The 12,916-nt window shown below is 40.7% G+C and overlaps 1 protein-coding gene across 2 annotated transcripts in view; it reads left to right on the forward strand.

Moving 5' to 3' along the window:
- Nucleotides 1-12,916, forward strand: part of LOC135476130 (sarcalumenin-like) — an 85,515-nt gene that overhangs the window by 64,473 nt on the left and 8,126 nt on the right. For both annotated transcript variants that reach the window (XM_064756042.1, XM_064756043.1), the window contains 5 exons: nt 989-1,082; nt 2,059-2,113; nt 10,146-10,286; nt 11,427-11,587; nt 12,353-12,454. In XM_064756042.1, the coding sequence (XP_064612112.1) occupies nt 989-1,082; nt 2,059-2,113; nt 10,146-10,286; nt 11,427-11,587; nt 12,353-12,454 (553 nt within the window). The remainder of the gene's footprint in view (nt 1-988; nt 1,083-2,058; nt 2,114-10,145; nt 10,287-11,426; nt 11,588-12,352; nt 12,455-12,916) is intronic.

The raw sequence follows: 12,916 nt of genomic DNA on the forward strand, positions 1-12,916 counted from the left end.
AAACGTAGGTGGATATAATATATCATCACTCGTTCACTCGTGGTGAGAGATGGATCAAGTCTCGCAGTCAGGGACCAATTATAGTCCACCCCTCACCCCACCCCCCCCCATATAATAATACCTCTTGGCTCTGCACTGTGTATGCAGTAATACCTTATTTGACTTGACTTTTTCAGGCCTTCAGGTTTCTTTTATTTATGTATTTCATTATTTATGTTTTTATTTATTTGATGTTTTGCACTGTACTCAAGAATGTTTCATTTATATGAGAGCGAACCACATTATGGTGGGAGAAAGTCGAACACTGTTGCCCAAGACCAAGCTTTCTTTTATGGCAGATGATTTGTACATCTAGATTCACACTCCCCAGACATCTAATTATCTGAGGCATGTGTTATTTGCACACCTGGAATTTGTTTCAGGATTGTGAAGGTGTGGGAGTGTGATAGCGTGCATCAGATGGTTTGCTTATTGTACAAGAGGTCTGCTTTCTGTCATGAATATTTTAGAAATCTTTCAAATGGAGATGGTTTAACTTTGTATCGTTTGTAGGTCATTGTGGAGAATTCACAATGACCTGTTGATATTTGCTAAATTACATTTGACTATGGAATGACAGTTTCACAGCACAGTCTTTCTGTGGTGTCTAAATCTATTGTTTGATGATGTATCCTTGTCAGGTCAACATGATTGGTTATTTCACTTGCTCTTCTTCCAGCTTTGATAGCTGTTATTTGCACTTCAGTTATGTCATGATTCGGACACCAATAATCTGGAAGAGTTGTTTGAAAGTGGGAACTGCTGATTGTTAACTCATATCAATAACAAGTCGACAAAAGCCTGTGGTTTACTCTGAGCACTCTGTATTCAAATCATCCATAAACTTGACACTTGTCATATTTAAAATCTTCTTTGGACATGGCATGGAGTACTAATCAGATAGTTTGAAATTATTTTAACCAGAAATTTGTATTTTGTGTTTCCACAGGTATTTAGAAGAACATGTCCAGAGGACAGGAGTGGCCATCGAGACTCAGGGCTTTACGTTTGTCACCAGTGGACGGAAACGAGAGTCCCTCACTGTAAGCTTCCCAACTCAAAATCTAGTATTTTCAAACTGAAAATTGAAAAAGCACCAATTCCCACCTATCTGTCATTTCACAATTTCCACGGTCAGCTCCTTTGGAACACCCTTCATAATGAAGATGTATTTGAATGACTCGCAAATTTTAAGAAAGTCAAAGAACCGTTCGAACTTTTATTCATAGATTTAGATTGTAGATTATTGCAGTAACTTTGGTGCTTGCTTTATATTTCCTTCATGAAAATTGTAGAAAGCGTAAAGCTTTGCCATATACTGAAAATTTGTTGATCATAAGAAGTGTTTAGAAAACTATTGATTTTAGTGGGGAAACCTGTACCACATATTAATATTGGTCCAATCAGCACAGTCTGTTCTTCATTCCTACCTTTGGGATGATGTTTTATGTGCAGACTGGCAACAGAATAATCCAGCATTGTAAGTCTAGACCAGCAACTGTTACAAATTACAATGACATCACTCTTCACTGCAATTTTACCCACTGTAAATCACCAACCTTTTCAACCACTAAAGTCCGTGGAATTTATGGATATAATTATGAAAACGATGCTAAGAATGATCTGTTTGTGTCTTTAAAGATGCAAGCTTCATAAAACAATACAAATTATTTCTCTACACCTCATAGTTTTGTCAGCTTTTGTCAAAATATTGTTGGCAGAGGTGGTTGAATAGGTTGGTTGAAAGAATTAGTAAATCTGCTGTAGCCATGGTGTAGGGGTGTGTGTGTGTGATTTGCTACCATTTAAGGCATTTAAATGGACATAAAGAATAAAGTCCTGGTTGAGGTCAATTGACGAGGTGGCATTTCACATGTGTCATCACTGCTACTGTACATCTCTAATTATATTGCAAAAGAAGAGTTTTGCATGATTTTCGACTGCAGTCATTAGCTTTTAGAATCTGGTTTGTCATGCTGTTTAGCTGGGTCACTGTTTCTCATGTGGATTTTATTGTAGGGCAATGCCACCCTCCATCTGTACCCTCATTTCGAACCAATGCGGCAAATTGAAGGTAAGGCCATGTAAATCATGACAAAAGCTTCACATTGTGGATTTGCACTGTCCTAAGACATGCTTCTGCTAACCTCATGATGCTTTTTCTGAACTCTTCCAAGAGGTGTAACATCAGCATGATGATCAGCATTTCCTAGCTATGGAAGCAATAAGTTTTCCTATCCACTTGTTAGCTCCTCATCTTAGTAGTTGGCAGTTTTAGTTTTCCTACCCACCTGTAAGCTCCTCATCTTGGTAGTTGACACCTCGCCTTGGCAGGTTAGCAGTCCTAGTTTTCCTGCCCACCTGTTGGTTCCTCACCTGTTAGGCTAGCAGTTTGTTTTCCTGCCCACCTGTTGGCTCTTCACCTTGGTAGATTTCTTGCCCACCTCACCTGTTTGCTGCTCACCTTGCTAAGTTGGCAGTTTCTAGTTTTCCTCCCCACCTGTTGCCTCCTCCCCTAGGTAGGTTAGCAGTCCTGGTTTTCCTGCCCACATGTCAGCTCCTCATCTCCCTAATTGGCGGTTCTAGTTTTCCTGCCAGCCTATCAGTTCCTCCTCTTACTAGGTTGGCAGTCCTAATGTTCCTGTCCACCTGTCGGCTCCTCACCTTGGTAGATTACTTGCCCACCTCACCTGTTGGCTCCTCACCTTGCTAAGTTGGCAGTTTCTAGTTTTCCTCCCCACCTGTTGCCTCCTCTGCTAGGTAGGTCAACAGGTCCTAGTTTTCCTGCCCACGTCAGCTCCTCATCTCCCTAGTTAGCAGTCCTAGTTTTCCTGCCCAATTGTCGTCCCCTCCCCCTTCTTGTAGGCTAGCAGCCCTAGTTTTCCTGCCCACCTGTTGGCCCCTCACCTTGCTAGGTTAGTAGTCCTGGTTTTCCTGCCCACCTTTTGACTCCTCACCTTGATGGTAGTCCTGTTTTCCTGCTGCCCTGATGGCTCCTCACCTTGGTAGGTTAGTAGCCCTGGTTTTCCTGCCCACCTGTTGCTCCTCATCTTGATAGTAGTCGTTGTTTTCCTGCCCACCTGATGGCTCCTCACCTTGGTAGGTTAGCAGTCCTTGTTTTATCCCCCTGTTGGCTCCTCACCTTGATGGGTTAGCAGTCCTAGTTTTCCTGCCCACTTGTTGCCCCCCCACCCCCTGTAGGCTAGCAGTCCTAGTTTTCCTGCCCATGTGATGGCTCCTCACCTTGGTGGGTTCGCAGTCCTAGTTTTCCTGCCCACCTGTTGGCTCCTCACCTTGGTTGGTTAACACTCTTAGTTTTCCTGCCCACTTGTTGGCTCCCCCCCCCCCTTGTAGGCTACCAACCCTAGTTTCCATGCCCACCTAATGGCTCCCCCCTCCACCTTGTAGGCTAGCAGCCCTAGTTTTCCTGCCTACCTGATTGCTCCTCGCCTTAGTTGGTTAACAATCCTAGTTTTCCTGCCCACCTGTTGGCTTGTCAGTGTAGGTTAGCAGTCCTAGTTTTCCTGCCCACTTCTTGGCTCCTCACCCTGGTAGGTTAGCAGTGCCTGTTTCTTGCCCACCTGTTGGTTCCTCAACTTTTTAGGTTACTAGTCCTTTTTTCCATTCTCACCTGTGGGCTCCTCCTGGTAGGTTGCAGTTTTTGTAATGCTGCCCACCTGTTGAATTCTCATCATTGTAGGGCAGCAGTCCTTGTTTTCCTGCCCACCTGTCGGCTCCTCACCAGGAAGCCTTGTGATCATGACTCAAGCTGCCTGATGAAGAGCTGTCCAGGTGACATGGAATGATCTTCACCACTTGTCCAGGAGACATGGAATAATTATCAGTGCGTTAAAGCGAAAGCAAAGAATTTGGCTAAAGTGTCAGACCATATCTGCCTGTTGCTGGCCCTGAAAACATTTGCAGATGTTGAACCTTGTTACGGCTTTAGAAAAAATAGAACATCTAAGATACCACTTATCAACTCTTTATTGTGAAGAATGAAAAATGTTGACATGTTTAGCTCAGAATAAAATATCTGTGAAAAATTATGCAGAATATGACTGAACATCGTTTTAATTCACTATTAGGGGCCTTTGGGGCTCAGTTAGCACTCTGGGGCAGCGTTATGACCCAGGAGCCTCTCACCAATGCGGTCGCTGTGAGTTCAAGTCCAGCTCATGCTGGCTTCCTCTCCGGCCCTAAGTGGGAAAGTCTGGCAGCAACCTGCAGATGGTCGTGGGTTTCTACCGGGCTATGCCCAGTTTCCTCCCACCTTATTGCTGACCCCCGTCACCAATCAAATAAATAAATAAATCACTATTTTTCTTCAAAAATCAATACTGGCCATCGTGTACAGGAACAGTGTTGAATATCACAGCATAGAGAATAGGAAACCATATATTATTTCTTTTTGGAAAAGGTTTGGTTGTTGCTCTTTCTATGTTGGTTGAGATGAGGCCAAGCATGTTTTGCAGACACTATATTAAGTAGTGTCTCAGATGGTGAGTAGTTGTGCTAACCCCAGGAACACCTGCCATGTGAGGTAGTCTCTACAAACACAGACAGCATCTAACCACAGGGCTCTGGCTGATCTGAGACCTACCAGGTCAGGGGGTCGAAGCTTGTTGCTGTTTTGAAGATGGATAAGTGTTGGACTGGTCACATATTTTCGCTTTAAGAAATATTTCGGTGAATATAGCCTTAGATGTTCTCTTTGCTGCGCGTTTTGTTTTGAGGAAAGTTGCGCTTATTCAGAGAGAAGGCTGCCAAAGGCCTGATTTTGTTTGGACTGGATTCCTAAATTTTGAGGAAAATTTCATAAAGAAACTCCAATATTTGTCTCCTGAATGGTATTGTGTTGTTTTTTGTTGTTTTTTTTTTTTTTTTGCAAGAAGTTTGATTTGGCTGCAGTAAGAGATGCAAGAGTTCATGTAACAGTATGTTTTGTGGCCCTGATTTGGCTTTTATCCATGATGGCTAGTCTCGAACAGTCTTCCAGATGCATAGTAGTAACGCTTGGCAAAGTAGCAGTGTCATTTAGTCATGGCAATAGTTCAGTTTTGCATTAATAGAAATAATGAAACTTTTGCTGAAATAAATGTATTTTTGACAAGATAGTGTTAATCTCCTTTGTAGGCTTTCTGCTTGTTTGTGTTGCTACTCCATGCATGGTGTCCCCCCCCCCCCCACTCCCCAGGAGACTAAATGGAGACGTACAGATTTGAACTTCCATCCTGCATAGTTCGGCAGTTTTATCTTAGTTTTTAAGGTCATGAAATGATTGTGATGAATTAAGTAATGAAATAGAAGCAGGAAGAGTTTGTTATGGGATCAATTCGATGTATACATTGGAGTGTGTATGGCTTTCCTTGACAGTCTGCTTACTGTTAGTCTATTCTAATTGCTGGTGGCGGGAGCCTCCTGGTTGGCCATTTTGGGAAGTACTTGTAAGGTAATAGTATATGTCATCAGGCAAGTCTAGACAAGTCTTGGTCACCAACGATCACTGGATCTGTCTGGCCCAGTCCCTGTTTCAGAACCAAATTACACTTGCTTTATAAGGAAGGAAAGAGATAACGGGCTCTGAGAGCCACCGACTAGCCATCTGGCTGGAGAAATTTGGAGGGAGAGGAAGTGTCACTGACCTTGTGGCAAACAGTAATGTTTAACATTATCTTGAGAAAAGTGCTTTGGAATTAAAAGATTTGTAGGGGTTTCCAGCATTAATGGTACAAAATCTCTACTTGTAGGCGCGAAACTCGTAAAGATATTCGATAAATCCGTTCAGAGATTTCTGGGTAAACACAAGTATTATGAATCTAAACTTTATCTTGTACTCAAAATGACGTCATCGGGAGTAATAATAATTATGTTGGGATCATTATTATTCCTGATATATTCTTATATTCTTATTCTGAAATATTGAGTGCAAAAAGATCTCCTCCTTTGAACTATGTTGACTACAGAAGAATGAGTTGTTCTGAAATGTTCCACTCTCAGCATGAATATCATTAAAAGATGAGAACATAGGGTATTGCATACTTATTGCAAAAGTGAATTGCTGATGTTTTATCAGTTAGTCATTTGGAGAGTTTTCATCAAAAACATTTCAGTGAATGTAAAGATATCCAAACTAGGGGAAGTATACTGTTTTTATGCAGTTCTGCAAGAAGATAAGTGTAAGGTTTTAATTGTTTAATTCCTTTAATGGTGGTTAGACACGTGTGGTCATCATGTGAACCTTTTGTTGTGCATTAACAGTAATTCCTCAGCCTTTTCACATATAACAGAGCATATAATTTGATTTTGAAGACAAAACTATTTGTTTGGTTGGCCAATTTCAGGTCTTCATAAAAAAGTATTATTTTATCAGTGTAAAGAAAATAAAGCTTGCAAACATGCGAAAAAGTTGAAGAATTACAGTATTATTCATATTTTCACACTTCCTGTCATCCTTCACCTTTTTGATGGTTTGCAAGGTGTTAATTCAAGCATATTCTGAAGGCATTATACTGTGTTTACTGATGAAATTGTACTTCTTGTGAAGCCCAGACACTAATCAATCGAACCAATGTAGTTTTGTCATTTAAAATATGTTCGTAAATTGCACTGAAAGTTGCTGTCCTGTTAAAAGTATCAATATTCCACACTTGGTGTTGTTCATCATTCCACACTTGCTGTTGATCATGTTCCACACTTAGCGGTGTTCATCATTCCACACTTACTGTTGATCATGTTCCACACTTAGCAGTGTTCATCATTCCACACTTCCTGGTGTTCATCATTCCACACTTCCTGGTGTTCATCATTCCACACTTCCTGGTGTTCATCATTCCACACTTCCTGGTGTTCATCATTCCACACTTACTGTTGATCATGTTCCACACTTACTGTTGATCATGTTCCACACTTAGTGGTGTTCATCATTCCACACTTCCTGGTGTTCATCATTCCATACTTCCTGGTGATCATCCTGGTGTTCATCATTCCACACTTCCTGGTGTTCATCATTCCACACTTACTGTTGTTCATCATTCCACACTTCCTGGTGTTCATCATTCCACACTTCCTGGTGATCATCCTGGTGTTCATCATTCCACACTTCCTGGTGTTCATCATTCCACACTTCCTGGTGTTCATCATTCCACACTTCCTGGTGTTCATCATTCCACACTTACTGTTGATCATGTTCCACACTTACTGTTGATCATGTTCCACACTTAGTGGTGTTCATCATTCCACACTTCCTGGTGTTCATCATTCCACACTTCCTGGTGATCATCCTGGTGTTCATCATTCCACACTTACTGTTGTTCACCATTCCACACTTCCTTTTGTTCATCATTCCACACTTAGTGTCGTTCATGTTGCACACTAACTGGGAGTCAGATTCCACATGTACCGTTAGCACTAGGAGAAATATCCTTCCCAGTGCATTAAAATTCTTCTTTTCATAAGGTTTCATAAGTTTTTTCTGTTTTCTGGGTTTTTTTTTTTTTTTTTTTTTTTTTTTTCTCTCAAGATTTTTCTTTACCAGCCATGACAGTGACAGTTTTATAGAAGTAATGACTTGGCATTCCAAAAATAGTTACAAGTTCAGGATTTATGTCTACTATGATATCCTGTTGGAGAAAATTTTCAATTCCTCGACAACACATCAGGTGTGCCACCATGACACAAAAACCCAAATTGATCGTCACGGAATGTAATTAACTGACTGCTATGTGTTCAAGTTTTACTTCAGTGATTGAAACAGGCACTGTTTGGAAGAAAGAAGATTACGTAGGTGTGAAGTATAGGTATTGATGGAGACAGCAAGCGTCTGTGCTGACGGAGACTCTTGGATAGCACAGGGCTCTTGGATTACGGCGTGTGCCTGCAGTATTAGTGGGCACAGTCTGATGGCTAGACACCCCTGGATTCAGGCATAATAATCAATACTGCTTGTCTTGAAGCCCCGCTGGTGGCTTCTCCCAGATCTGTCTGTGCGGCCATTGGTTCACACCACATCAGACAGAAAAAGGGCACAGTTGAAGAACATGTAAATGTTCGGAGCATCTTTTCTAAATGCAGTCTGGACAACTTTTAATAAGAAATTGTCTCTTCATATCTTCCTTCAAAAACACCAGCTGTCGTTTTTAGAACACAATGATAAATATGCATGGAAATGAAAATGGGCAGTGCAACCTTCTTGTAAAGGTGTCAATTTGTATGATTCATGTGAGGAAAGTTCGTCCATTACTTGCCTAAAGGCTGTGGTTTACCCTCAACACTCCAGTTTGCTCCAGCCATCATATAAGTGAAAAGGTCTTGAGTATAGCATTAAAAAATCAGCCTTTGTGAAATGTTGTTACACTTGTGTACCCAGATAAAAGCAGTTTTAGGTAAGCTTTCATTAAAATGTTTAAGCAAGTATTCAGGCATATTCATTGGATGGAGATATGAGGTTTGTCGTTATAAATTCTTGTTCTCCCACTTACGGTCTTTTATTGGACAACGACAAAAATATGGGCTAGAATGTTTCTTGATAATTTTCTGGGTTTCTGTAGCTTTAATCACAACATTTTATTTTGTATCAACCCATTCATCGTAATTTGTTAAAAGTCAAAAGAAAATGGGCCTTTGTTGGGCCAATGAAATTGTATTGTGTATGTCTGCCACATAAAATAAGTTGTCCCATTACAGTTAATAAGGATCATTATGTGTGTCTAATAAGCAAATAGAATTGTTCATATTTGGCAAGTACTTTTACCAACACACCTGAATCTGCCTAGTCTTTCTCCAATTTGAGTGTCCAAGTTGTGGAAAGACGTCACAGTTGTCTTTGGCCTTCATGGTTAAAGTACACTGTGAAGCAGACTTCCCGTGTCCCGCATTTTGCACCCATTCCAACGTGCCCTTGGGGATGACAGGTGTTTTGTCCTGTTGCCTACTGTGTCAGTGTACCAGAGGGCGGAGATAACCACAGATTAGTGTTAGTAATCCACCCCTCACACCTGATGACACTTATTTTAAGATCTCTGCTTGACATGTTTTTGAAAGATCATCCTGAGCATTAATACTTTTTTATATGCTAGATTTGGATTTTTCTTTTTATTCTCTCTGTTATAAAAGTTCAAATTCAGTTCCTGTAGGATCAGCTGTTAGTGCAACCTGACAAGAAGATTACTACATTTGTACCTGGCAGATGTTGTAGTTTCCCTCCGGACTCTGGTTTTCTTCCACATCAAACATGGTTTTCTTCCATATCAGGCCTGGTTTTCTTCCACATCAGGCATGGTTTTCTTCCACATCAGGCCTGGTTTTCTTCCACATCAGGCATGGTTTTCTTCCACATCATGCCTGGTTTTCCTCCACATCATGCCTGGTTTTCTCCACATCATGACTGGTTTCCTCCACATCATGACTGGTTTCCTCCTACTTTTTCCTGATTGCAATCGTATACACTGTCAACTAAAACTGTCTTGAACACAGCAGAAAGCACATGCCAAATAAATAAATCTGTTATTATTCAGCGAGATAGTCATGTTAATGGCGGACATATTCTCATCTTCAGTGAGGGGCCTAGAGTTAGTGTTCTCAGCTTATGCGTTTTTCACTCTGGTCGTATCTTTGTGAAATAGCTAACAGTCGCTGTGGTGGCCATCAACCAGGCGTCTTCAAGATATTTCCAGCTTAGCTCCGCTCTTCCTCTGGCTCGCTGTCTCTATGTAACCGAGAGCTGCCAAATGAAGGGCTGTGGTTGGCTGGATTGTCATCATGGGGGCAGTCATGGCTCTGTAGTATTCATCAGAATGTTAGTCGTACATACAATTCAACTGTCTGTAAATAAGCACATTCTTTTACATCATGAAAACTTGTTATACTGGACGATGTATTCTTTTTCACTTTCTTTTGGTTGTTTGTTGAAGCCTCTTTTAAGAGGGTTACTACATTATCGCAAAGTCAACAAGGGAACAGTTTTTTAAGAATTCAGGTAGTATTTATGTAGAATTGTTAGCAATAACCCTTTTGATCTAGCAATGAAAAACACTTGACATTGAATTAGACATGAAGGGAAATGTTATTGGACATGTGTTTAATGCTCAGCTTCTGTCTTTTGCTAGGTGTGGTGGATTACTTGACAACGGAGATATCCACTTCCAAACAGAAGAAGTTCAGTCTGGTGACATTTGTAGACACGCCAGGTCTGGTCGATGGTGACATGAAGTACCCGTTTGATGTCAATCAATCCATTCTCTGGCTGGGTACGTCCTACTTCATAGGACATGACCTTCATTGAATTTGTCCTTGAAAATTTTCAATTTTGGGTCGATGTAACTCAGTATTTGTTCTAATGAATTAAACCACCGCCCATGGCCAGGTAGTTTGAGCTAAACCTCTGTGAGCTGGATTCAAACTTCCGCCCTTGGCCATGTGGTTTGAGCTAAACCTCTGTGAGCTGGATTCAAACTTCCGCCCTTGGCCAGGTAGTTTGAGCTAAACATCTGAGAGCTGGATTCAAACTTCCGCCCTTGGCCATGTGGTTTGAGCTAAACATCTGAGAGCTGGATTCAAACTTCCGCCCTTGGCCATGTGGTTTGAGCTAAACATCTGAGAGCTGGATTCAAACTTCCGCCCTTGGCCATGTGGTTTGAGCTAAACCTCTGCGAGCTGGATTCAATCTTCCGCCCTTGGCCAGGTAGTTTGAGCTAAACATCTGAGAGCTGGATTCAAACTTCCGCCCTTGGCCATGTGGTTTGAGCTAAACCTCTGTGAGCTGGATTCAAACTTCCGCCCTTGGCCATGTGGTTTGAGCTAAACATTTGCGAGCTGGATTCAAACTTCCGCCCTTGGCCATGTGTTTTGAGCTAAACCACTTGTTCAAAACTGGTTTAAGATTTAATACCAAATTTAAGGTTAAGCCAAGTCAATTTTACACTTGAACTTAAAAAAATTGTGTAACATTATATTAAATATGAACTGAAACTGCGGCTGTTATACTTTGTCTTTGGAGAACTGTATTGGTTGCAGAGTTTGGCTAATAATTTTAAAGGTAAAGTTTGACTTAATTATGGTATTGCCTTGTACACCTTTGAACAGCTGGGCGCTGTATTCAACCTGTAACCTCATAGTAACTTCAGAAGAGACCAGTCATGCATATCCTGCCTTATTAGTGCCCTACCCAGGAACAAAAACTTAATACTGGAAAGGTGTACACAAACTACAAACCCTTGATGGTAGAATGCATTTGCCTACTCACACATTACTCCAAATCTGAATTCATTTAGTAAATAGCTTATACAATCTTGCAATCTTGGCTATTACATTTGACCTCTAGAATTACTAATCCGGTTTTAATACATATTATCATTTGTGTTGAAGTAGAATTGTGTCTCTGATTGCAGGTGATCTGGCTGACCTCATCTTTGTTTTCTTTGACCCAATTGGTCAAGCCTTGTGTAAGAGAACCCTAAACCTGGTAGAGAAGCTGAACGACAAACATGCTGACAGAATGAAGTTTTACCTGAGTAAGGCTGACGAGGCAGGACATGAGAGTGACAGACAGGTGAGAAGGGAGATAACTTGTGACGTCAAGTTTGCCCAGGCTAATTTGAGAATTTTGACTCTCTCATGGAAACTGTATGTTATCATTTTGGTGCCAAGGTTATCTTCAAATGTGTAATAGATAACATTGATATTGACTCTTGGGGTAAGTTAAATACAACTTATGCATCACATTAAATAACAGGGAATTTAAGTAGAATCATGTTTGTGGCATTTTATTCTGATCTAATGGAATTTGTACAATCATCACCAAGAATCAAAAGAAGGAAAAATTGTAAATTCAGCAGATTTAGTGCTTATTAATTATCTTAATAAGCTTATCCAATTTAAACACATGGAGGCTCTTATTACTCTAATGCCAATTAGTCTTCAAGCTTGTCATGTACAAAGTGCTCATCCTTCAAAGATGGGAGAAATGAGGGGAGAGGTATCTTAAATTCAGTTGATTATGTGGATATTGATCACCTTAATGACCATTTGAAGTAAAACTATACAGGTTAACATTTAATTCATTAGGGTTTTCCTTGTGCTTGAGACCATGGTGGTGTGGTGTGCATAAAGTTTGCTGGAGTCCACTTGCCATCCATCAGTATAGCATGTCACATTTGGAAGAGTGCACCAGTAACTTGCCAGAGGTTGGAAGTTTACTCTGGACAGTCCGGTTTCCTCCACCACACCAAACGAACTTGTTCTCACACATCAAGGTCAAAATTTGTCTTTAGTATGACCAATTAAATAAACATGTTTTCGAATGACCTGTTCACAGAGGGTTATGATGCAGATAGTCCAGGAGCTGTGTAAGAGGCCGGGTTTGAACCGCACAGGCTTCGACATGCCCACCATTTATATCCCTAATGCAGCATCAAAGGTGAGAGCAAGAGATCAAATCCAGCTTCGGCCAAATGGTAAAAATTTTTACCCTCTTGGGAACCAGTCTTACACAGCAGTCCTAATGCTGGTGTAAGACCATGCTATGTAAGATGTAAGCCCATCTTACAAAGCAGTCGTAATGCTGGTGCAATGACTATGGTAAAGAAATATGTCACCATGGTAAATGCACTTGACACAGCATGAAAGTTTCATAAGAAAGGTTCTGGGGTTCATTGATTGACATTCATAATGTCCCGAAAGACAAAAATAAATCCACAGAAGTCTTTGTCTGTGCAGGAAACATAATATGAAGTTACATCTAAGTGAACTGTGATATTTTGTGGAAATTTTAGACGTGACAAAAATGGTAATTTGAACTTCTGAAGTAATGTATGCAATTTAAGAATGTGACAAATAATATATCTTTATGTGGTGGTAATTAAGTTTGTAAAATTTCTTT

This window comes from Liolophura sinensis, chromosome 10 (genome assembly GCF_032854445.1).
Source record: "Liolophura sinensis isolate JHLJ2023 chromosome 10, CUHK_Ljap_v2, whole genome shotgun sequence".
NCBI lineage: Eukaryota > Metazoa > Mollusca > Polyplacophora > Chitonida > Chitonidae > Liolophura > Liolophura sinensis.